The sequence below is a fragment of the Lontra canadensis genome, unplaced genomic scaffold (genome assembly GCF_010015895.1).
Source record: "Lontra canadensis isolate GAN:19392208 unplaced genomic scaffold, GSC_riverotter_1.0 scaffold97, whole genome shotgun sequence".
Taxonomy (NCBI): Eukaryota; Metazoa; Chordata; class Mammalia; order Carnivora; family Mustelidae; genus Lontra; species Lontra canadensis.
Genome location: NW_022631091.1, coordinates 7,322,241 through 7,344,727, shown reverse-complemented (window position 1 = coordinate 7,344,727; position 22,487 = coordinate 7,322,241). Strand labels below are relative to the sequence as shown.

General features: G+C 50.6%; 2 protein-coding genes across 3 annotated transcripts; one reads left to right on the top strand and one right to left on the bottom strand.

Moving 5' to 3' along the window:
- The first annotated feature begins 14 nt into the window (after window positions 1-14).
- PHF10 (PHD finger protein 10) lies at window positions 15-17,064 on the top strand. Of its 2 annotated transcripts, none has more exons than XM_032837171.1 (12): window positions 15-133; window positions 2,052-2,158; window positions 4,269-4,399; window positions 5,014-5,091; window positions 6,020-6,153; window positions 6,251-6,400; window positions 7,011-7,120; window positions 8,241-8,394; window positions 10,798-10,953; window positions 15,292-15,400; window positions 15,682-15,870; window positions 16,874-17,064. In XM_032837171.1, the coding sequence occupies exons 1-12, from the start codon at window positions 47-49 to the stop codon at window positions 16,957-16,959; spliced, it is 1,491 nt and encodes a 496-aa protein (XP_032693062.1). In that variant the 5' UTR covers window positions 15-46; the 3' UTR covers window positions 16,960-17,064. The 2 variants fall into 2 exon arrangements, with proteins under 2 accessions (XP_032693062.1, XP_032693061.1); XM_032837170.1 differs by having other exon boundaries at window positions 5,008-5,091.
- An 806-nt stretch (window positions 17,065-17,870) lies between these two features.
- On the bottom strand, window positions 17,871-18,953 carry CUNH6orf120 (chromosome unknown C6orf120 homolog). The gene is made up of 2 exons (XM_032837193.1): window positions 18,869-18,953; window positions 17,871-18,488 (listed from the first exon to the last, which is right to left on the bottom strand). Exon 2 carries the CDS (start codon window positions 18,449-18,451, stop codon window positions 17,897-17,899), a length of 555 nt encoding a protein of 184 aa, XP_032693084.1. The 5' UTR covers window positions 18,452-18,488; window positions 18,869-18,953; the 3' UTR covers window positions 17,871-17,896.
- Between the last annotated feature and the right edge of the window lie 3,534 nt (window positions 18,954-22,487).

Genomic DNA, 22,487 nt, shown 5'->3' with positions numbered 1-22,487 from the left:
GAGGCGGCGGCGGCGGCGGAGGCGGCGGCGCGGGGCGCTCGGGCTGATGGCGGCAGCGGCCGGCCCCGGGACGGCGCTGTCTCCGGGGCCGTGCGACAGTGACCCGGCCACCCCCGGAGCGCCGTCCCCGAAGGTGAGGAGCGGCGGTCGGCGGGGCGGGGCGGGGACGGGACGGGGCCGCGGGGCGGGGTTGGGGGTCGGCGGCGAGGCCGGGCCGCTGGGGGTCCCCCGCCGGGAAGAGCCGGAGGCCGCGGTCCCCCCCCGACCCAGGCCGCCCTCCGCCCGCGGCCCGGCCCCTGAGGCGGCGGGGGCGGCCTGGCCGCGAGCGCGGGGCGGGGTGCGCGTCGCCGGGGTTCGGAGCGCGCCGGGCGGAAGCGGCTCCCGGGGTGCGGCGTCCCGGCCGCGATCGGGGAAAGCGGCCCGGAGGCTGCGAGGCGGCGCGGGACTGCGTTGGCTCGGCGGGAGCCCCCGTCGCCCGCGAACTTCGCTCGGGAACTGGCGCCCCCCGCGCCGCCCTTCCGGGCGCTAAAGCGCGGGAGGCGCCGTGTCCCCGAGCTCAGGGCACCGCGTGTCCGGCCGGAGGCGCCCGAGAGCAGCGGGGCCGCGCGGTCTGGGCCGCGGGGCCGAAGGTGGGGCCCCCGGGAAGCGGCCGCGAGTGGGGTTGGGCAGGGCGCCGGGGCGGGGGGAGGCCCCGGTCCCCGCAGGCCCCTGCACCAGGCACCCGTGCGGGGCGCCGCCGGCGAAACTGCTGCCGCGTGTGCGGGGACTTTGCCTTTTTAACTTTTTCTGAGCGATTCAACTTTTAGGCGGGGCGCGTGCGCTCACGGCGACGCGAAGCCCTTGAAATGCTCAGACGAGAGTCAGACGAGCAAGATCCCGCGTTCGCTTATAGCGAGTCGTTCCCGCAGCGCGGAGCAGGAGACGCCCCGCCGTGGCCCGCGCGCTCGTGGTGGATCCTGGAGCCGCAGGTGCGGGTCCGCCCGGCTGCCCGCGCCTTGTCCGTGCGGGACCGAGCCTGAGGCGCGCTGGGCATTCGCCGTCTGAGCTCCTGGGGCGCAGCCGCTGCGGACGTCGCGGTCACGTCGCGGCCAACTTTACGGGGCGCCGAATGGTCCGCTGGGCCTTGCGGGGCGCGCTTCCCCGCAGGGAGTTGCCCGCACCCGCGTCCGCCGCGCCGCGTCTCCGTCTTCCGACAGGGAGAGGCCGCGGCCGGCAGGCGCGGTGCCCGTGGGGACCCCGGCGGCTGCGGCGGGCGCGCCCAGGAACCCGCCGGAGCGTCCAGTCGCGCCTGTTGTGCGGGACCAGACTCGCGGCGGGCGGCAGGAGGACCCGGCCCTGAGCACCTGTGTCCTCGTCGCGCGGGGCTGCGTGTCCTGGCCGCGCTTCAGGGACTTTGTGAGCGCCGCAGCCGCCGAGCTTCAGCGGCGGGGCCGAGGCCGTTTCCCAGACGTGTGGGCCTCGCGGATGCGGGGACCGGCATGCGGTCTCGGGGGTCTCCCCGCAGTCACGCTCACGCCTCCCCTTCGGCAGGGTGTGTTGCTGCGCGCGTGGATGACGCTGGTTAGGGGCTGTTTGCTAAGGTTCTGCGCTGCGAGCACGAACCAGTCAGCAGGACGGGCGGTGCCGTTCGGTCCTGTTTCCACAGAGGTCACGTCTGTGCGCGCCGCTCGGACCGTCCGCCCCGCAGCTCCGGGCCGGGCCCCGGGTCGCGGGGGCGCTGGGGTCCAGCGACGCCGTGTGTGTTTGCAGCGCGGGCGCCTTAACTGCGGTCGGCAAGAAACCGAAAGGAGATTTAGGTGTACAGGTTAATTAAAAATGTTCTCATTTAGATTGTACTGGACATCACGTTTATTTTTTTATTTTTCTTCCAGGTCTCGCCATACCAAATTCTTGACTCGTGTTAATTACAATGGAAAGTAAACATTTGTATAATCCGTTGTCCTTAAAAAGCCTTTAAGTGGAGGCTTTTAGCAAGTCTGGGAAGATATATAATCACTCTTTCATTTTTTTTTTACTGTTTCTCTTACTTTTTGAATTTTTTAAATGTATAGGATGATACTGAAGATAATTCAAATGATGGGACCCAACCACCCAAAAGGAGGCGAACGGGCTCAGGAGATAGCTGTAGGAGCTGTGAGACTTCAAGTCAAGACCTTGGGTACCGTCATTTCATTACTCACTAGTAGTTCTTGTGGCGCGTTTCACTGCGGCACCCCCTCCTCCCCGGCCCCCACACGGGCAAAGGTAGTTATTAGAAACTGTACAGTATTTTTGTCATGGTCTGTATATGACGCAACATTACTTTTGTTACTCAGTGCAATTTAAACTTGCTTTTACTGTGACGAATACGTGTATAAAACTCAACATTGTAGTGATGTCTGGGTGTGTCACTCAGTGGCACGGGTTGTGTCCAGCGTCCTTCAGCTGCCACCTGCGCTCCCTCTCATGCTTCTCTACTGCGTGGAAATGTGCTGGCCATGAAGCAGTAACCGTTGCCACTTCCTCTTTCCCCAGCGCCTGGCAGCCACCATCTTCCTTGCGGACATTTGGGGTTTGCCTGTCGCAGGCACCTCGTGTAGATGGAATCCTACAGTATTTGTCCTTTTGTGTCTGGCTTCTTTCAGCATCATTTCTTGAAAGTTCATGTTGGAGGATGTGTCAGCATCTTCTTTCTCTTTAGGGCTGAACTGAGCTCCTTTGTGTGGACAGACCCCTCTTGTCTGTCCTTTCATCTGTGACGGACAGTGGGGTGGTTTCCCACTCGGACTGCTGTGAACTGTGCTGCGGTGAACGTTGGGGTGTAAATATGTGTTCAGTCCCTGTTTTCAGTCCCTTTGGGTGTATCCCTTGGAGAGGAGCGCTGGATCGTATGGTAATTCTGTGTCTAGCACTTCGAGGACCCACCAAGCTGCTTTCCACAGTGGACACCTCATTTTCTGTTCCCAGCAGGGGTGCAGTCCCCAGCGCTGTTGGTTCTGTCCTACTTCTGTTAGTGGCCATCATACGGGGTGTGAGGTGGCAGCCCAGTGTCATTTGCATTTGAATTTCTGTAATGGCCAGTGAAGTTGACCATCCTGTCAGTACCTATTTGTGGCTCTTTGCGGGGGTGTGGGGGGGGGGAGGGAGGAAATGCAGAAAAGCATTTCTGAGTTGGGTTGTTTGTTGTGTTGGTGTTGCACAGCGGGAGGTTTGTGTGCATTCTGGGTGTTAATCTTATCGGATCTGCAATTCTTACTCTGTTGGTTGCCTTTTCACTTTGTTGGAAGAGTCCTTTGATGCACAAAATTTTTAATTTTGCTGAAGTTTAAATTATTTTTCTTTTGTTGCTCATGGTTTTGATGTCCTATCGAGAACCCGTTGCCAAATCTGAATTCAGGGAGAGTTACTGCTGTGTTTTCCAAGAGTTTTCTGCTCTGGTTCTTCTGTTGAGGTTGTTGATCTATTTTTGAATGTGATTGGAGGTAAGGGTCCAGTTTCACACTTTTGCATGTGGATATCTGATTTCCCAGCACCGTTTTTGAGAAAACTACTATTTGGTCGTTACTTCTAATTGGATGCCTAAAATGTGTCCTATTCTTGCCGCTGTGTCCCCTGGTGAGATTTAGAGGTTGGGTTGGCCAGGTCCGGAGCTCCGTCGCTGGCTGGTCAGGGCTGGGACCGGTCCGCAGGGGTGGGGCCAGTCCGCAGGGGTGGGACCGGGCGCCTTCACACCGGGTCTGTTCTGTGTTTCTGGCCTCGTGGAGTTAAGGAGAACAGACAGTTACGGTTTATAGTTCAGCTCTTTGAGAAACAGGTTTCTGGAGTTCTGCTTTCTTAGCTGTTTGACTCGCTGAACAGCATGTGGGAAACAAGGGGGGGACTTTGTGCCTTGGGCAGGTGAAATAGCGGTGTCCGTGTGAGCCCAGGAGAGGGGATTCGGGACGAACGTCGCCACCGTTTTGGCTGTGTAGACCTCTTACGCCACAGAATTCCTCTACAGCGGGCAGTGCTGAGCCTTGGTTCTTTGGGGTGCGGACGTGTGCCGTGCACTCTTGTTGGGTTTCGCACACCGCTTGCTTCCTCTCCCTCTGCCTGTTCTGTTGTGTTCTTGGATGCACAAGACTAGGGGATCGTGTATGTATGGCAGAGTCGGAACACTGAATGAGAATTTAAATAATTAAAGTAGTTCTCTAAAATTCCTAAAAATTCAAAAATAGTTCCTTAAAATAAAAATGAATAAAACTTAATAAAAGCCACACTTAAGGCATAATACATATTTCTGTGCTTAGCTTTAGCTACTACCCAGCAGAAAATCTGATAGAGTACAAGTGGCCGCCCGACGAAACAGGAGAATACTATATGCTTCAGGAGCAAGTCAGTGAATATTTGGGTGTGACCTCCTTTAAACGGAAATATCCAGGTATTACTTCTTAGTTTATGTAACAGATTAAGCTTGACTTTGAACTACTAGTAATTGTTTTTGATAAGTTATCAGCTTCTGAATCTTTGAGTATGGATTATAGGTAATATATTGTACGTTCTTCTGCTAGCTGATTTTCCTTTCTCCCGTTACCTACTGTTGCTCTCCGCTCTCAGTTTGCTCTGATGCCTTATAAATGGACTTAAAAGCACAATGTGGAAGGTGAATTTCCTGGGGAAGAGTCTTAGAAATCAGTCCTATTATGGCCGAAAGCAGCAGGAGTTGGATTCTTTCCCATTGCTGAGGGAGGAGCTACGTGGGGCTGTGTCTGAATTTGAGAAAAGCTGTCTGTGCTGTTGTTGCTTTGGGTTATTCTGTTTTCAACTTTAATTTAGCTTTAATTCCTTGTATTTGTAAGATTATTTGCGTGGTCTCTTTAGTAAAAATCTTTGGAATTTATAACACACAGTACTTTTTTAAGTCCATAAAGAATTTAACTTTTTAAAAAAATCTTAAAAAGGTTTTTAAGTTTTTAAAAGTTTTAAAAATGCATAATGTTACAAATGCAAAAGACTATTTCTCATAGTCTTTTGTTCTTTTCTTTGGAGATTTAGAGCGACGAGATTTGTCCCATAAGGAGAAACTCTACCTGCGGGAGTTGAATGTCATCACGGAGACACAGTGTACTCTAGGTAACAGAGGCTCTGAATGGGGATTCTGAAAACTGGGTGTTTATGAAGAGACACTGGATGGGAGTTTGTCCTCTTTGCTAAAGTGTTTTACAAAATTAATGGCATAGATTGAACTATTTAAGTGCTAACTTGTTTATATTTGTTTTTTGTTAAAAAAAGGAGAATGACATAACATTTCATAGAAGTGTGGGGGGCTGTGCAAAATTTGTATGGTAGTTTTTACAAGTCTTGGTCTTTATCTCTTGTGATGCACATTTTGCTCTGTTTTTTGTTCCATGTGATTATCTCCATGCTTTGTTGCCAGTTTTTCTTTCATAAACATTTTAATGCACCGTCACTACTTTTTAACGTAAAGCCATGGTTGTTCATCACAGCAGTTGGTCTGACGCGATGCTCTGACTTTTGAAAATGGCCTGTATGACTTGTGTGTGTGCTGATGCTTCCCGTGGAGTGTGAATGGACTCCTTGTAATATTCCTAGTGTACTCGGTTTGAAGACTAAGTACTGCAAAATTAAGTACAAAAGACTACTGAAAAACTCTTGTTTTCTTCTAATATTCTTCCTTAGTTAAGGATATTAGATTAAGGATAATCCTTAATCTTCAATGGCCTGTAGTTAGTATGCATCATTATTTAGCCATTGTTTTTAATAGAGGGTATATGTTTGTAGTACGTGGAATCTTAAAAAAAATGTGGTTGAAAAATTGTTTTATTTTTCTTTACAACTTCATGAGTTTCCTTTTTTATGTGTTTGACTTTAATATTATGAATACTGTTTTTTTTTTTTAATGTATTACAGTATTTTCCCTTGACTACTGGAAAACTTTAAATGTAGAGTAGATTAAAGAAAAAGCAAATTTTGAAAAGTAGTTCTGCTCACAGCCTTAAAAGAGCTTTTTTTTTTTTTTACTTTTTTTGGTCTAAAATAGGTTTAACGGCATTGCGCAGTGATGAAGTGATTGATTTGATGATAAAAGAATATCCAGCCAAACATGCTGAGTACTCTGTTATTTTGCAAGAAAAAGAGCGTCAGCGAATTACAGACCATTATAAAGAGTATTCTGTAAGTATTGAGGTGACTGGCATCTCTTACTTGGTTTGGGGAGAGTGACATTTTGTGAAGTCATATGTGACTTCCAACTGTAATATTTTTATTTCAGCAAATGCAACAACAGAATACGCAGAAAGTTGAAGCCAGCAAAGTGCCTGAGTACATTAAGAAAGCTGCCAAAAAAGCAGCCGAATTTAACAGCAACTTAAACCGGGAGCGTATGGAAGAACGAAGAGCTTACTTCGACTTGCAGACGCACGTAGGGCTGCTTCCCTTTATGAGTTCCTGAGCCTCCCTCGTGCTGGCTGTGGCAGAACGCGCGGGGCCTGCTTTGTGGAACCGCTGTTGTTCTGCACCAGCAGCGTGTCCTTTCCTGCCCCAGAAGTTAAGACAGAACTTCTTAGGATATGCCTGCAGTACTCTGCTTGCTTCTCCGTGTGAGTGTGTGTGTGTGTGAGAGAGGGAGAGAGAGAGGAGGGAGGGACGTGTCTTTTGCTCTGAGGTTGATATTCTGCTGCTTGTCCCAAAGGCTCTTTTAAGAAATTTCCATCTCTGTTCACTTAAGACTCAGTTGCCACGTGAGGTTGAAGCTCGCGTTCTTCTCCTTCCGTAGATGAGGACGTGCGTGTGCGTTGCCCAGGCCCCCTTGCTCTCTCCCCGGGGGCGGAAGCACACCGTGTGTCCCTCACACTGCGATGAGCCAGATACAGCTTCCCTGTATAGCGAGAAACACTGTCCTGTCCCCTGGGGTCTGGTTCCTAATGTCTCCTGTGGGGGAGGGGGCGCAGCGGAGAACGGGTGGGACTGTGCTCTAAAACCTTGATTCCTGGGGGGCAGTCAGTGGTGCATTTCTCTTCACCTTAACCCAGGTCATCCAGGTGCCTCAAGGGAAGTACAGAGTGTTGCCGACAGAGCGAACCAAGGTCAGCTCCTACCCGGTGGCCCTCATCCCCGGACAGTTTCAGGAATACTACAAAAGGTACTCATTGGTTTTATGACCATTACTGTTGCGTATTGCGGGGGACTTCAGAGTCTGGTGTCCTTGCCTCCAAAACACTGGGCGCGGGTCATATTCTCTGCCGTGATCTGCAGGGGAGACGAAGGAAGGAGCAGAGTGGCCGCCCGATGGGCGCGAGCACCTGCTTGTCCCCGACGCACGGCTGCCCCGGCTGCTGCTGCGTACACGCGGGGAGTGAGAGTGCTGCTCGTCTGGCGTTCCCGACGGGACGTCGCTGAAACCCAGGCTAGCAGGAGCATGTTGTTTGAGAAGCTCAGCTTTTACGTCAGCCTTAAACCTTATGTTCTTGAGGAAAGAGACTGTTCTTTAAAGGCTAGTGTGTAAAATAGACTATAGAAAGCCAAATTTAAATCATAGGTTAGCAGACTTTAATTTCACTTTTGGGCCAGCAGACTTTTAAAAGTGATATGCCAGGGTAGCAGGCCCTTTGCTTTTTGCCGTGTCTGCTGAGGCAGTGCTGAACGCAGATTTCAGGGTTTGGACAGCGGGTGATGTTGGCAAGGGTGGCCTGTGGGTGGGAGTGACACAGATGTGTCCTCTGGTGTGGCTGCTGCTGATCTCTAGTGTCAGACACAAAGGGTTCATTTGTTTCTTCAGTAATGTCGTGGACCGCGTACTGGCGTGCGGCAGCGCATCCGCTGATGTGGCCCTCGTCGGCCGGGGAGATGGCCATGTTGTCAGATTCTCCACACACACGGAGCAGCAGCGATAACTTGGGGAGGAGGGCTGGGGCGCTCGGGCCGCGTGGCTTCTGTGCAGGGTCCTTAATTGCCTCAGTTCCCGCTTTAGTCTGCTGACTTCTTTCCCCTCTTTTTGGGTTGAGGATGAAGGAGAGAGACATGATCTTTTGATAATAAGAATCAAATATGTATATTATACTCTTAGCCTGGTACAAAAACGTTTAAGCTTTCTATTACTTTTCTTACTTGGTAAAAAATGAAAACTTCCTTGTTACATCTGTAATCATTTTCCAGAAGTAGCTGGGCTAGCGGGGACAGTTGAGGCTGCATTTGAAGATCGTGGGTCAGAGCAGTCCTGTTCCTCACAGATGGCAACTGACGGTCACCTCTCTGAGCCGCAGGTACTCCCCGGATGAGCTGCGGTATCTGCCACTCAACACCGCGCTCTACGAGCCCCCCCTGGACCCCGAGCTGCCGGCCCTCGACAGCGATGGCGACTCGGACGATGCTGAGGACGGTCGAGGCGACGAGAAACGGAAACACAAAGGGACTTCGGTAGGAGTGCTGGTCTTCACCAGCAGGTGTCCCCTTCCCCTAGAGGGTTTGCTGATTGCTTTCCCAGATGTCGAATGGAACAAGTATCACCACCCTCTTTTCGAAAAGGGACAGTTGCATGGGATTTCCTGAACGCTTTCGTCAAGAAAATTATTGTGTGCATTGGTAGAGGCAGGCTATGGATGGCCTTTGGTAAGTTTGAAAGTTGCCTTTCAGGTTATCACAGGCAGGTTACAAAAGGGCACCGGACATGAGTTTACAATCCTGTATTGAACTGTCCTGGTTTTGGGAGTACATTAACTTGTGTTCCTATTGCTTAATTAAAAAAAAAAAATTTTTCGTATTTATTTGAGAGAGAGACAGATGCAGTGACAGAGAGCACAAGCAGGGAGGAGAGGGACGATCAGGCTCCCTGCTGAGCCGGGATTCCCCACGCCGGGTTTCGTTCCAGGACCTCGGGATCTTAGCCAAAGGCAGACGCTTAGCCCACTGAGGCACCCCATCCTACTGCTTAATTAATAATTTAGATTACCTATAGGAAAGTTTGAAGGTGTTATTGCGTAGGTTTTCTTGTACGACTTTTTTTTTTTTTCTTTTCTTTTTAAAGCAGAACGAGGTTGCATGACTGGGGAGAGTTGGTGTGCTTGGTGGAAGGTGAAGGAGAGCAGAGGATTTTGATTTGATGGGGCGCGGTGTGCCGAGTGGCTCTGGCCATTTTAAACCCTCGTTATAGCCAGCCTGCACCCAAAAGCGTGCTCCGTTAAATGGCCAGGACATTTTTTTGTCAGCAACAACTTCTAAAACGTTTGATGATACACGTTACATAAAATGAGATGCTCTTCAAGTATTAAAGTGATGGGACCACTTTTTTCCTGTCTTATTGGTAAAAGGGGAGCTGTGGTGGGAGCAGGATATATTGAGGTTGACTTTTCCTCACTCTGCCTGTAGTAGTCTGTGGGGCGCCTGGATGGCTCAATGGGTTTAAGCCTCTGCCTTCGGCTCAGGTCATGATCTCAGGGTCCTGGGATCGAGCCCCGCATCGGGCTCTCTGCTCTGCGGGGAGCCTGCTTCCCCCTCCCTCTCTGCCTGCCTCTCTGCCTACTTGTGATCTCTGTCAAATAAATAAATAAAATCTTAAAAAAAAAATAAAGTAATCCAGCATTTCAGAGAGCATTTAACAGTTTATACCAAGATTTTTAACTTCCACAGAATTTGACCTAGCAAATATCCTAACAGAGTTTACCTGAAGGACAAAATTTAATTAGGAAAACCATGGCCATTGTAGTGTTAACAGTATTTTTTATAATGGAAATTACGAATAAATTTAATGTCCATAAATTTAAGGTGATATATTACATTTACATGACAGAAGTGAAGTTCAAAGAATGTGTAGTGATGTGGTAAAATGCACATAATACTTAAAACAGTTGAAAAACCCATGCACATGCGCTCAGTGGAATCCAATGTGTGTGTGTGTGTGTGTGTTTAAGATCATATTTAAAGACTTATTTATTTTAGCGGAGTGGGGGAGGGGCAGAAGGAGAGGTAGAGAGAGAAGCTTGAACAGACTCCACACTGAGCGCGGAGCCTGATGTGGGGCTCGATCTCACGACTCGGACCTCAGCCGAAACCAAGAGTCAGTCGCTTAACTGAGCCACCCAGGTGCCCCACCAGTTTTGTGTTCTAATAAAATGAGGGATACGTGTAGATGGGGTATATGTTTGAGTGTGTGAATGTGTGAATCTGGGTATTTGTATGCAGACACACAACTGAAAAGAGATGCGTTCATGTTTCCAGTGGTTGTCTCAGAATGTTTATCAGAGTAGTTATGAATAACCTAATTTTCTCACTTAAAATTTTCATAATTTACACGAACATAGCATTTTTATTTAACTAGAAAATTTTAAATTAATAGATGAAGAATTCAGTGATGAGTTAGCAAAGTGCTGAACTTTGAACATATAAAGTATGTCAGATACTGTCATAAGGACTCGGTGACACTGGTGCTTGTGTGGGATACAAGGCGGAGCTCGAAGGACCCGTGACACTTACTACTCAGGAAGAATACCCATACTTATCTAAGACAGTGTATTCTTTAAGCGGTTTTTTGTCTGAAACCATGCCCGCGCAGTTGAAGCACCAAAGCCGACAGTCGTGTCGTGTCACGTCCGGAGACGGTGCGTTAAAGCACTGGCCGGCGGGAGTGGAGGGAGCTCTGTGCCCTCACGCATTCATAAGGCAGGTGGGTGACCTTTAACGCGACTTCTTTCAGTCTGCGCTGGAAAAGCTTTTTCTCCTTAGCTATCTTCTTATTTTTAGGTTGATGGAACTTTAAAACTTTTTACAAATCACAGTCCAGTCTGTGAATTCCAAGGAGTCTCTGTTTGTGTTTCTGACCTCCAGGACAGCTCCTCCGGCAACGTGTCCGAGGGGGAAGGCCTTCCCGACGGCCAGGAGGAGCCTTTCCAGGGAAGACAGAGATCCAAGGACAAAGCTGCTACTCCAAGAAAAGACGCTTCCAAACGTTCTGTTCTGTCCAAGTCAGTCCCTGGGTACAAGGTAGAAGAAAAAAGCCCCTGACTCTGCTTCCCTTCCTGACCAGCCTCTTTCCCCGACATAGTTTTAACTCTGACCTCCAGAGCGGGGGAGCTCTGCCTGCCGCCCCCCACTCGCTGTTCTGTGGTGTGTGCCCTCTGTCGGCTGCCTTCTCTTCTGCTTTCTTTTCTTGGTGGCTTTGCTGTCACTTTGGCCTCTGGTTCAGCTTCTGTTTCTGGAGATGTACAATTTATAAGAAAATCTTCTTTTGACTTTTAAACAATAACCAGGCAAGTATGCGTTTTTAAAAAAATTTATTTTGTAGGCAGAACTTTATAGTTTGTTTCCTTGGAGTAAAGATCGTAATTTTCTGACGTCTAAAACGTCCTAGTGTTGAGTAGAGCTGAGCTGTGAGGGATGGGTGGATGGGCTCTTAGAATAAGCTGCCTCTTCTGGAAAGAGATCTGGGTTTTATCCAATGATTATTTGATCCGTTGGCCAAATTTAGCTGACTCTGCGGTGGAAAGTAGTACAACCTGTTATTTACATTGTGGTGATTTTTAGCCTGGCCTTGGCAAATAGCGTCTCCAACTCTAGGACCGGGATGTAGGCTTCATTTAGTGACGTAGCCTGGCTCAGAGTAAGGCCGTGTGCTCTCAGCCATGTTTCTGTCAGCGTCTTCCCCTTCAGAAGGCTAGGTGAGAGGTGAGTAGCCTTACCCCTGCGTGGGGGTTTTGGAACGTCCTGGAAGAGGTGACATCAGCTGCACGGTTTTATGTTCTGGACAGTAATGGTAAGACAGACCATTCATACAGTCCGGATTCGATCAGATTATGCCTTTTATTGTGGTTATGAAGGTGTTTGGAAGGAGCGTCTTAGAGTAAGGCAAGGGAGCGGTTTGCTGAGTGGGACTGTTGACCCATCTCGTCGTGTGTCAGGATTGGGGTCGCGGTGGATGATCTCGAGGAACAGGTGCGCGCGGGCTGCCGGCCAACTTCCCTTCCCCAGCCGGACCCTTCTTGCAGTCCGCTTGCCTTTCTTTTCCTGAAGTAAATAAAGCAACTTAGCAAATTAGTGTATTTAATCCATATTCAGTTTGAAGATGCCTTTATATAATCAGATTAAAAATACATGTTTCTTCAGCCTGTGGCAAGCCAGTCTTAAGCTTCGTTTGGCGAAGGCCGGCTTCCAGGGATGGCTTCAATAGGCCGCAGCCGTGCGATTTTGTACTTGTTTGTACATGGATAACTTACCTAATTTTTTAAATGTAAAAGCTGTAAATTAATGCTTCATAATTGAAAGCAGATGAAGTCCAAAGAGTCAGTCTTGGAAAGCTAGCCTGCCGTGCGCCGCGGAGGGCACTGCCCGTCTTCAGCCGGGAGCGGCAGCTCGAGCACTGAGCACGGAGGAGACTTCACCACCAGCCTGGGTTCATCCTGGGTTCGGAGGGGAGAGTGGTGAGGTAGATGTTTTAATAGAGGCTGAAAATGAAGAATTATTCCACAGTATCATTGATTTAATCTAGAAGAAATTCTATAGATTAACCTAAATTGATATTACTCAAGGGAGTGTAATATGCAAAATACACATTTTATAATATCTGTGAACATTTTTAGCACCTAAAAATGTTTCAGGTGTTTCAAAGTTTAGAACAACCAGTATCTAGACTTAATACATTAATATGAACATGTTTGTTAAAAGTAACCTCTCTATGAAAAATATTAATAAGCCAAGATGTGCCTAAATATTCGGGTGCTGACAAGCTGAAGGTCATATACATAAATACGTTGGAGTTACCAGAAATGATGGCGTATCCAATGTCTTGCTTAATAAGATTCACTAGTGCTTGCCCTTCATTTGTAGGACAGTATTGTTTAGGTTACATTAACCTGCAGCGAAAGCATAATTGTTAGGATTCAGGCCTATGCGACAAGTTTGTAATTAAAATCTATACTATATTAGTGTTACCGTGAAAGTCTCCCTTATCTTCGGTTCTTTCCCGAGCAGGAAAGTCAGTGTATTGTGAGCCTTTTATTTGAGATGCTGAGAACCATTAGGATGAGTATTTTAATTTTCTTGTCAATAGTGAAGCTTTGATGTTGTTGCAGTTACTAGAGGTAGAACAGTCAGACACAGGGTCTGTTCCATCAGTCGCCGCGGGAGCTCTGTGCGCGGTTCCCTTCCTCCTCCATCGGAGGAGTGTCCGTCAGAGACGAGCTTCCCGGCTGGCGGTCCTGGCTGTGAGCAGCGTGGCTTCTCAGAGAGCTCGGAGTGCTTGAGTGAGCAAGGAATTGCCATAGGAAATGCTACAAAGCTCTTTCTCTCTTTCTCTCTCCCTTCTCCACCCCTGTCACTCCCTCTTTTCATCAAGATGAAGACTATTGGGTAAGAAAAATTTTAAGTGGCTTAACAAAATATTATGATTTTAAGCTTAGAAGTAAACCTAGAATTTTCTTGGTGTCCCTTTTTTATCCTAGGTGTTTAATGTATATTTTAATGGCTGTAGAACTTGAATTGCTCTAGAATGTGAATGACTAGCTTGTGTTTGATTCCTTTTTGACGTTTGTAAAGGATCTCCTATAAGGAGTTCTTTTAGAATTTAATACTGTGTAGTTACGTCCCTGACTTTAGTGAGAGATATTCAAATACTTGGTATGCCAGTATCTAGCTTCAACTACAAGTATTAAATAAGTCTGTCTTTTACATTCAGTGCAGGTGCCATAGCCAAAAGAGTTTTCTTATTTTGGTGCATCAAGCGAGCTTTCTGCTGTGTATTATGGCAGTTACAGGTGTGGTCATCACCGGATCAGAACTTGGATCATAGAAGTGCACTTCTGGGTGTTTTGTATTTAGGTGTAGGAAACACAGAGAGAACCTCCTGCTTAGAATGTAGGGGCAGCAGTGGAGGGTAACTGCTCTGCGAGACGCACACGGTGTGAGCATGGGACACGATCCTTTTGTTGGGGGAGCAGGGTATACGGACACACATATAGGAGATGTAGAATAGTTAACGGTAAAGTTCTATATGTATGTTTTAACTTCCATGATATTTATTATTTTGTAGAGACGTTTGTGATTGTTTAGAGTTACTGTTTTTATTATATTTATGTATAAGGTTGACTTTTTTTTAAATAAATAAGCCAAAAATTATTTTTGAATGCCTCTGTCATCTTTTGCAAAGAAAGACAATTTAAAACATAAAAAATTTAAAGAATTAAGAACAAATTGTTTAGGCCTAACAGGTTTTGAAGGTGGCAGGGAGACATTTCAAAGCTGGAATGCTGTATACCAAGCTGGAGTTTCCTTGAGGCTCCTCTTTGTTTTAGTAACTTAGGAGAGGGACATAGAAGATGCGTTTGGTGGGGTTGGAATAAAACATACCACAGTCCTGCTGAAGAGCATCTCCCCGCAGGTCATGTGCGCACATCGGCCGGCCCGTCTCCTACTTGGCCCACGCGTACTCTTCTTTCTCTGCCTCCGTCACTTATGTGTTCAAGTAGCGTGAACGAACGTCGTCTCGCTGTGGTCAGAGCTGTGATGTTTGTATGTTCTCCTCCCCAACGACTGTAGGTGCCCTGCATCTTTTCTTCTTCGTCCTTTCCAGTGTGTTGCTCAGTGTTTTTTTAAAGCCCAAGTACTTTCATCGGATTGAGCAAGGCTTTAAGCTGCACAGTGAATGGTACTCAAGAATATGAGGGTGTCTGTAATTTTTTTTAAGTGTGGTTTTTTTTTTTTTGGCTTGTCTGAAAACTTACTTTCCTCTTTTATGTTTTGTATCTCATGTGGAATGCTTTCTCCCTAAGCATAGGCTCTTTTATTATTAGATATGCAAAGGAAATAATCATAGCTTGGTTTCCAGAAACATTTATGCACATGACAATGTATGGATGAGACATCTTTCAATTAAAAATGTTAAAACATTGATTCTTATAACTTAGATTTCATAGATTTCAGAAAATAGTCCGTTTTTAAACAAGACCAGTATGTAAGCTGCTTCACACGGAGCCTTCTGTTTTCCAGTAAGCCTGACTATACACGTAATGGTCATTTGGTACCTGGATTTCCTCTTCCCGTTAATAGAGCAATTTTTCGTTGTAGGCTTCCCTTCTAGTTCACGTAGGGAGTGTAGAATGCTACATTTAATCCTAACACCAGATCACGTTGTTGACAGAATTTTTTAAAAGAAATCTGAGGCTTTAGTCAGTAGGCCATTGTATGTTGAAAGCTGGCTCTCAAGTCAGGCCCTTCGAAAGGTCCTCGTTAGCAAGTTAGCCAAGAGTAAAGATAAGGCAGTAACAATTCCTTATGAACCCACAGTAAGTTCTTCTGGCATGAATTTATAGCCCTCTTCTACCCTTCCAGCCAAAGGTCATTCCAAATGCTCTATGTGGAATTTGTCTGAAGGGTAAGGAGTCCAACAAGAAAGGGAAGGCTGAATCACTCATACACTGCTCCCAGTGTGACAATAGTGGTGAGTACCGACCTGTCTTCTTCGCATTGTAACCACCCTATTCGTTGCTTCAAAAGCCAGGATTTTTAGTTGTCAGCTAGACCTGAATCAAAGAATCATCATATAGGGTAACTTGTGAGGCATAGAGAAGCCCATGTATTTTTCTCTACTTCTTGTATTTTCATTTCTTTGGTGATTAAACGTTGTAGCCATACTCCTGCACTTGAAGCAAACTAGCATTTTATTGTGCCGTATTAAGTTCAAAATTCTCTTGTGAAATACTAATGTTGGTTTTGGTTTAGGCCATCCTTCTTGCCTGGATATGACCATGGAGCTTGTTTCTATGATTAAGACCTACCCATGGCAATGTATGGAATGTAAAACTTGCATTATATGTGGACAACCCCACCATGAAGAAGAAATGATGTTCTGTGATGTGTGTGACAGAGGTTATCATACTTTTTGTGTGGGCCTTGGTGCTATTCCATCAGGTAAAGACTGAAAAAAGGAGGAGCATTATCTTTGAGTGGAGGGATTCTCCCAGCCTTTTTTTAAAGGTTCCGCATAAACACCATAAAGATCCTTCTGTTCGTAAGAAGTGACCAAAGCTGTGATTATCCAGATAACGTCCACCTGCTTTTCTTTGCTAGGTTGACCCGAGTAAAAAACGGGATGTCCCATCCAGGTGCTGGAAGCATGTCTTTCTATTGAAAGAACTAAAAGCAAGAGCATCAACTTGTTTCAAAGCCTTGGTTTTATTTTTAGCTCATCTATTCAGAAACTTAACAAAAATGACCGCTATGCCTTTATAAATATTAAACCAGATTTCTATAAAATGAGGCAGCATGACAATTCCAGATAACTTTGGAATGAACACAGAGCTGGAGAATAAATCACAGTAATTGGACTAAAATATTACACGTAATTGTGTAAATCTAGAACTTATTTGCATAGTTAACACTGTATAATACTTTTATAACATACATGCCTAGAGCTAAGTTTCCTGGGAACCATTAAGAAGCAGGCGACTTGAAGTTCTGTAGTGACTCGGACAGGAGTACGCGGCACAGCTCATCCCTGGTCAGCTTAAAGTGCTGTGTCTGGTGCGCGCCCGGCCTCGGGGCTGCCACTGGGCAGCAGAGAGAAAGGCTGAAGACAAGCCAAACTCTGTAACAGGTTTTATCTGAGGATTTCTGTATTGAACTCTGAAGTAGGATAGTGTTTGGATTTCAGAAAGGATTGCAGAAACTTTTTAAAATCAGTATCACTGTAGAGAATCCCCCCGCCCCGGCACTGAATTTCACATGGTACTGATTACACTAATGAAGGGAAGTTTACATTTTTCTTCTTAGGAAACTCGTTAGTATCCTTCATGTCACAGATCCACAGAGAAGTATCGTTAGTGATAGCTAAGAAAGGAGAGCCAAATGGGTTTAAAATTCAGTCCTAAAAAAGTAAATTTCATACTATATTAACTAACAATTTTTCTCCTAGGTCGCTGGATTTGTGACTGTTGTCAGCGAGCCCCCCCAACACCCAGGAAAGTGGGCAGAAGGGGGAAAAACAGCAAAGAGGGATAAAATAGTTTTTTGACCCCAATATTGTAATATGGATTTAAATGAAATATTTGGTGCCAACTTATTTACATTCTCAATTTTATGCCAATAAAAGATTTCTGAAATTAACTACATGCTTAAAATCTGCCAGTTGATTTGTTATGAGCCACTTTTACCCTTGAAGCCAATTTCAAGTAGAGAAATAATCATTTTCCCAAAGTGTTTTTTAATCTCGTTAGTACTTTGGCTCTATCCATAAGTTCGGTGGGAAATATTAGAGAACTTAACTGAAATCTCAACTGTTCCTCCAATGACCTGAAAGCGACTAGTCTCTGCGGGAAACTTTCCTAATCTGCGTTGTTTCTGGCCGGTTGTACTTAATGATGCAAGACTTGAAATTACAGGCGCCCGCGGTGAGGTTTACACGTGGCCGGATGACAGTCGGCGCAGCAGGTACAGGAAGGACCTGGGTCTGCCTGGAAACCTGTCAGGACGGGGCTGCTCCCCTGACCTCGGGAACAAGCAGAGCCCCGGAAATTATTACTTTCCGGACCTGCTTTCAGTGAGTCCCCGCAGCGCACACACTAGAACCGCAGCGGGAGTCTCCGGCCAGGGCACAGCTCTCGCCGCCCGGCCTCCCGTCGGACGCCGATGCCGCGCTCGGTGCTCCGTTTCCCCGCGCTTCGCGTCCGCGCGGGTTTCTGCAGTAACGTCGGTCACCTGGCGAGCGAACCAAACTGGGGTTTGAACGTTTTATTGCGCGCACTCCCGTTACAGGAATTAGACATTTGGAGAAAAACAACACACCGTTCTTGCTGTTTTCCCTCCTTGGGGGGCATGTGAGGTAACAGAACCGTATGGCTTTATTTTTCCGTCCTCCGCGAGAAGTAGCCGAATCCCCGCCAGGCGGTGCGGCCGGGCTCCGAGGGAGCCGCGCGGGACGCCCGGGCCGCTCGGGGGCTCAGAACAGGATCTCCAGCACCAGCTTCAGGACGCTGATCAGGACGGTCCAGAGCACCGACTCCTCCTCCTGCGGCGCGTCCTCGGGGGCCTGCGCGTGCCTGTGCCCCGGGTCCCTGCCGTCCGAGGCCGCGACCTCGGCGAACGGGGACGGCTCCACGCTGCGGTCGAAGTACACCTTCATCTCGAACTCGCTCTCGTGGTGCGACGGGTGCCCGTAGATGCCGATGCCCACGGGCCGCCGGAAGTGCGCGGGGATGGACACCTCGTCCGGGCCGCAGGTGACGGACTGCAGCGCGTAGTCGTCGAAGCTGGGGTGCAGGGTGCTGTCCGACACGTACAGGTCCGCGTCCCCTCTCAGGCTCTGCATCCGGAGAACGATCTTCCCCTCGTGGTTCAGCCTCAAGTAGCTGTAGTTCCCGGCTCCGATCTGGCCCTGCACCACGTGCAGCAGGACCCACTCCCCGGGAACCTCGTCCTCCTCCGAAGAGCCCGCCGCGGACGCCACCTGCGAGGCCAGCAGGACCAGCAGCGCGCGCTTCCAGGCCGCGGCCATGCCCGCCGCCTCAGTCACCTGCTCCCCCGCGGACGTCCTGCCGGAGGACCGGAGCGCGCTCAGCGCCGGGCCAGCAGGGCCAGGCCCTGCTCGGGGGCGGGTCCCCGGAGGCCAGGAGGGGGAGGGGAGGAGGAGGGGAGAGGCAGGGGAGGGGGGAGCGGGACAACGTGGGATGGGGGCGGGGTAGGACGGGGGAGGGGAGACGGGGCGGGCGAGCCGGGCGAGGTGAGCAGGGGGAGCGGCGGGGGAACGAGCAGGGAGGGGGCGGGGAAGCCGCGGGGGAGGGTGGGAAAGGGGAGGCGGGAAGAAAGGGACGGCAAGGGGGAGCCCGAGCGCGAGGCCGGGCGGAGGGGCAGCGCTGGGGGCGACGGCCCTGCCCGGAGCGAGGGGCCGCGGGAGCCCTGGCCCTGCACTTACCGCCGCTCCCGGAGGGGTGCCGGGTCTGGAGCATGCGGGCCGGGTCTGGGCCGCCGCGCCGGAGCAGCCGGAAATGAGCCGGCGCCCGGAAGTGAGGAGGCGCCCGGAAATGAGGAGGCGCCCGGAAGTGAGGCACGACCCGGAAGCGCAACCGTCCTTGGCCTCTGGCGGAAATGACGAGAAGTTTTGGGTGCGACGCCGGGGCGGCTGGTAACCAGGGCGACGGGGGTGGGGACGTGGCGCGAAGGGCGTCCCCCTCGCGGGCCCAGTTGAGAGGCAGGTGGCCCCAGACGCGAGCTTGTCGTGGCGCCCGTCCCCTGTCCTCGGTGCCTGTAGGAACCCGGAGCCTTTCCGAGCGGATTCGGGAGGCGCCGTGCGTTTGGGACGCGGCGGGAAGGGTCCCGGCCGGGCCTTGGACCGGGTCCGCACGGGCCTCTGTGCGCTAGGGATTCTCGTCCTTGCGCGGCCGCGGGCGTCCGTGCAGTCCCGCCCCGAAAGCATGGGGCCGGGGCGGCGGGTCTCGGGCCGCTGCGGGAGACGCCACCCGCCGGGGCGTCTGCCCGCACGTGCGGTGCCCCCGCCGGCCGCGCGCAGCCCGGGAAGCCGGTCGGCCGGGGGGACGCGAGCCGTGGCGCCGAGCGGCGGCCGCAGTGTCTGCGAGGAAGCGGGGGTGTCGTCCTTTTCTTTCATAAAGTTTTTGTTTTGTTTTGTTTTGTTTTGATACTAAAGCAGCCGCGCGCGGAGAGTAACAGCACCTTCGTGCGCATGTAGTGACGGGAAAGGGCAGCAGGTGGGGACGAGTGTGTCGGGTTGGGCGCCCCCGTCCCTGCCCGCCCGCCTCCGCCGCGTCCGGTTCGAGCCCCGGGGCAGCTGCCGTCGGGACGCGCCGTTCGGCGTCACGTGCTCCACTTCATGTTTTCTTTGGCCGCAAAGTCCACCACCAAGGACACGTCCGTTGCGATCCCGTTTGCCGTGTCTGGGACGAGCTCGCTCTCTCGGAGCATCTTGTGGAGGGACAAGCGCTCCAGCGGCCTTGACACGCTTGACCTGCGCCCACGGGGTTTCCAGCTTCGTGGGCTTTCCCGATCCCCAGGAGCTACAAAATTTTATTCTCCCGAGGCCTAGTCGGGCCTAGTCCAGCTTAACTTGGGCCCAGTTCGATCCACGATCCAGTCTGATAACCACTGCAGTCCGCGGTGTGGAGTCTGGGCAGTGTGGGGACAGGACGCGGGGACAGACGTGGGGAGGGATTGCAACCAAGGGGCAGCTGGAAATCCGGGGCGCCAGGAGCTCAGGGCTGAGAGGCGCTCACCCAGGGCCCCTGGAAGCAGGGACAGAGAGAACCCAGAGTGCTTTCGGGGTACCACGCCTGTGTTTGTCCTGGTCCCCAGGCTGCCGGAGACGGTTCACATCCCGCCGCGGCCGCTGAACCTGTTAAGTCACAGAAACTCAAGTGAATAAACTTAAAGATCACGTTGGATCCATCATGTTGGATGATGCGTGCGTGGGCAGCGTCCCCATCGAGCCTAGCAAGCAGCGTTGCTGAGCTGTCGGAAAGGAGGCTTCTAGTGCGGGGAAGGCTGGAGAAGGACAGCCATCGACCGTGCGCTGTCTCCGGCAAGGCCACCTTCTTTAGGGAGCAGAAGGGGTCTGTGGGCCCGACGACCACACTGGTGTGACCGGGACATTCCCAGCCGAGTGTGAGAAGTTGCATTCCTGGGGACGGAGACTGCGGTGAGATCCGGTATGAGGTCTCGGTGTGCTGCTGCGGGGTTTAGCCCCCTGACTGCATGCGGCTCCTGCTGTCTCTGTAACGACTCAGATATGTGCGGAATGTCTACCTCGGATCCCGCCAGGGTACGATAGTGAGACACGTTTTTCCCTTTCCCAGAGCTACACATTAATCAGTTATATGATTCCGTGTGTATCTATATACGCTCGACCTCTGGACAACGAGGGGGTTTGTGTGCCGCCCTCCCCTCCCCCCATACGGTGGGAGATCTGTGTGTAACATTCGACCCCCGGAAACCTGACTGCTGATAGCGTACTGTGGAGGGGAGGCCTTCCCCGTAGCGCGAACAGTTGGCTGACGCACGTCGTATGGTGTATGTGCTGCGTCCTGTGTTCTTGCAACAAGATCCGTGAGAGGAACGATGAGGAAGGTGGTTTCCTGCCCCGAACTGTGCCGACAGTGGACCTGCTCAGCTCCCACCTGTGTTGCTGAGGGACAAGCAAATCTGAGGAGTGAGCTGGGTCACAACCGGAGGACAGGGAACGGGGCCAGGCACATGGGGCGGGGATGTGGTGTAGGATGAGCTCCAGCAGCTGTGCTGGGCCGCGTTTGGTCTTTATCTTCAGAAAGACGGGCAGCTGTGGGCAGCATGTAAGCGGGACATTGCGTTCATACCTCAGAGTTCAGTCATGCCTTGATGGTGGGTCCAGAAGGAGCTGCTTACGGACCTGAATCCCCCCGCAGGCTGCTCACGGACAAGTAACAAGGACTGGCCTGGGAACAGGTGCCTCAGAGAGAACTTCCTGTAACCCAGCAGCACCCTACGGGGACAGTGGAGCCCAGACAGTGAGGGTGGTGCTCCAGGTGCAGTGTGTAGTGCACGAAAACGCCCGGCTGCAAACCTGGGAGACCTCCACCGGGCTTGGGAACTGCCCCGGAGTACATGCAGGCGACCACGCTGCCCGTCTGGGAACACGAGGCGTCGGCGTCCCACAGCCCTGCGGACCTGCAGCCATCACTCCCTGCCTCCTTCCCAGAGGCGTCTGAGCGCAGCCCCGCCGGCCGCTAGACCGCTGCCGAGCAGACACTGCTGTGGACATGCTGTTGTGAATATACCCCTCTTTCCCGCGGGCTGCGGCACGTGGGCGTTGGGCTGTGCGGATTTCGGACTCCCGGACAGTGCTGCTTTGAGCATCCGGGGGGACGTTCTGTGGTCCGTGCTTCTTGCTGCATGTGTTCGTGGTTCAGTGTGTCCTTGGCAGGGGATTGCCCCTAGGTCTGTGCTGGTTCCAGCTTACTGCCCCCTCCCGCGGGGTTTGGAAGCTCCTCTGTACTCTGTGCTCTTTTCTTAGTCTTTTTGGTGTTAACCATTCAGGCGCGCCTGCGGTTTTCGCCTCTCGTTTCAGTTTGCATTTCTCTGGCCGCTGATACAGAAGAGCATCTTCTCCGGGTAGCTGGCCGTTTGGAGATCTTTCCTGAAGTGCCTTTTGCACACTGTTCTGTTGGCGTCTCTGCCTTAAGATCTGTGGGGATTCTTTGTACGTTCTGGATGTCTTTGTCAGCTTTCTGTGTTGTTCATCGTCCCTGCTTTGTGGCTGGCCTTTCATTCCCCGAATGCTGTCTCTGAAGAATATGTTTGTGTTCGTGGATATGTGTACTATGATATGATATTATCGTGGATGTATTTCATCGAAGTTTCTGCCCTCCTTGAACATCTAACTGGTAATACAGACTTAGACAAACGTGGGTTTTTTTTCTTTCTCAGTATCTGTTCCTTTTATGGCAATAGTACTTGCACTTCCTTGAGAGGCCTGTCTTTTCCCTCTCCTGGCCAGGCCCCAGGGGTCACAGTTCGTGACATGTGGGGCTAACTTGTCAGCACAGTTT

What these genes read in the sequence shown, in the direction of transcription:
- PHF10 (XM_032837170.1), top strand. Translation starts at nt 47, where the DNA reads ATGGCGGCAGCGGCCGGCCCCGGGACGGCGCTGTCTCCGGGGCCGTGC. An exon ending in CTTTAAACGGAAATATCCAG is followed by an intron (nt 4,400 to 5,007) that starts GTATTACTTCTT and finishes TTTTCTTTGGAG; the next exon opens with ATTTAGAGCGACGAGATTTG. An exon ending in ACTTCGACTTGCAGACGCAC is followed by an intron (nt 6,401 to 7,010) that starts GTAGGGCTGCTT and finishes ACCTTAACCCAG; the next exon opens with GTCATCCAGGTGCCTCAAGG.
- CUNH6orf120 (XM_032837193.1), bottom strand. Translation starts at nt 18,451, where the DNA reads ATGGCCGCGGCCTGGAAGCGCGCGCTGCTGGTCCTGCTGGCCTCGCAG.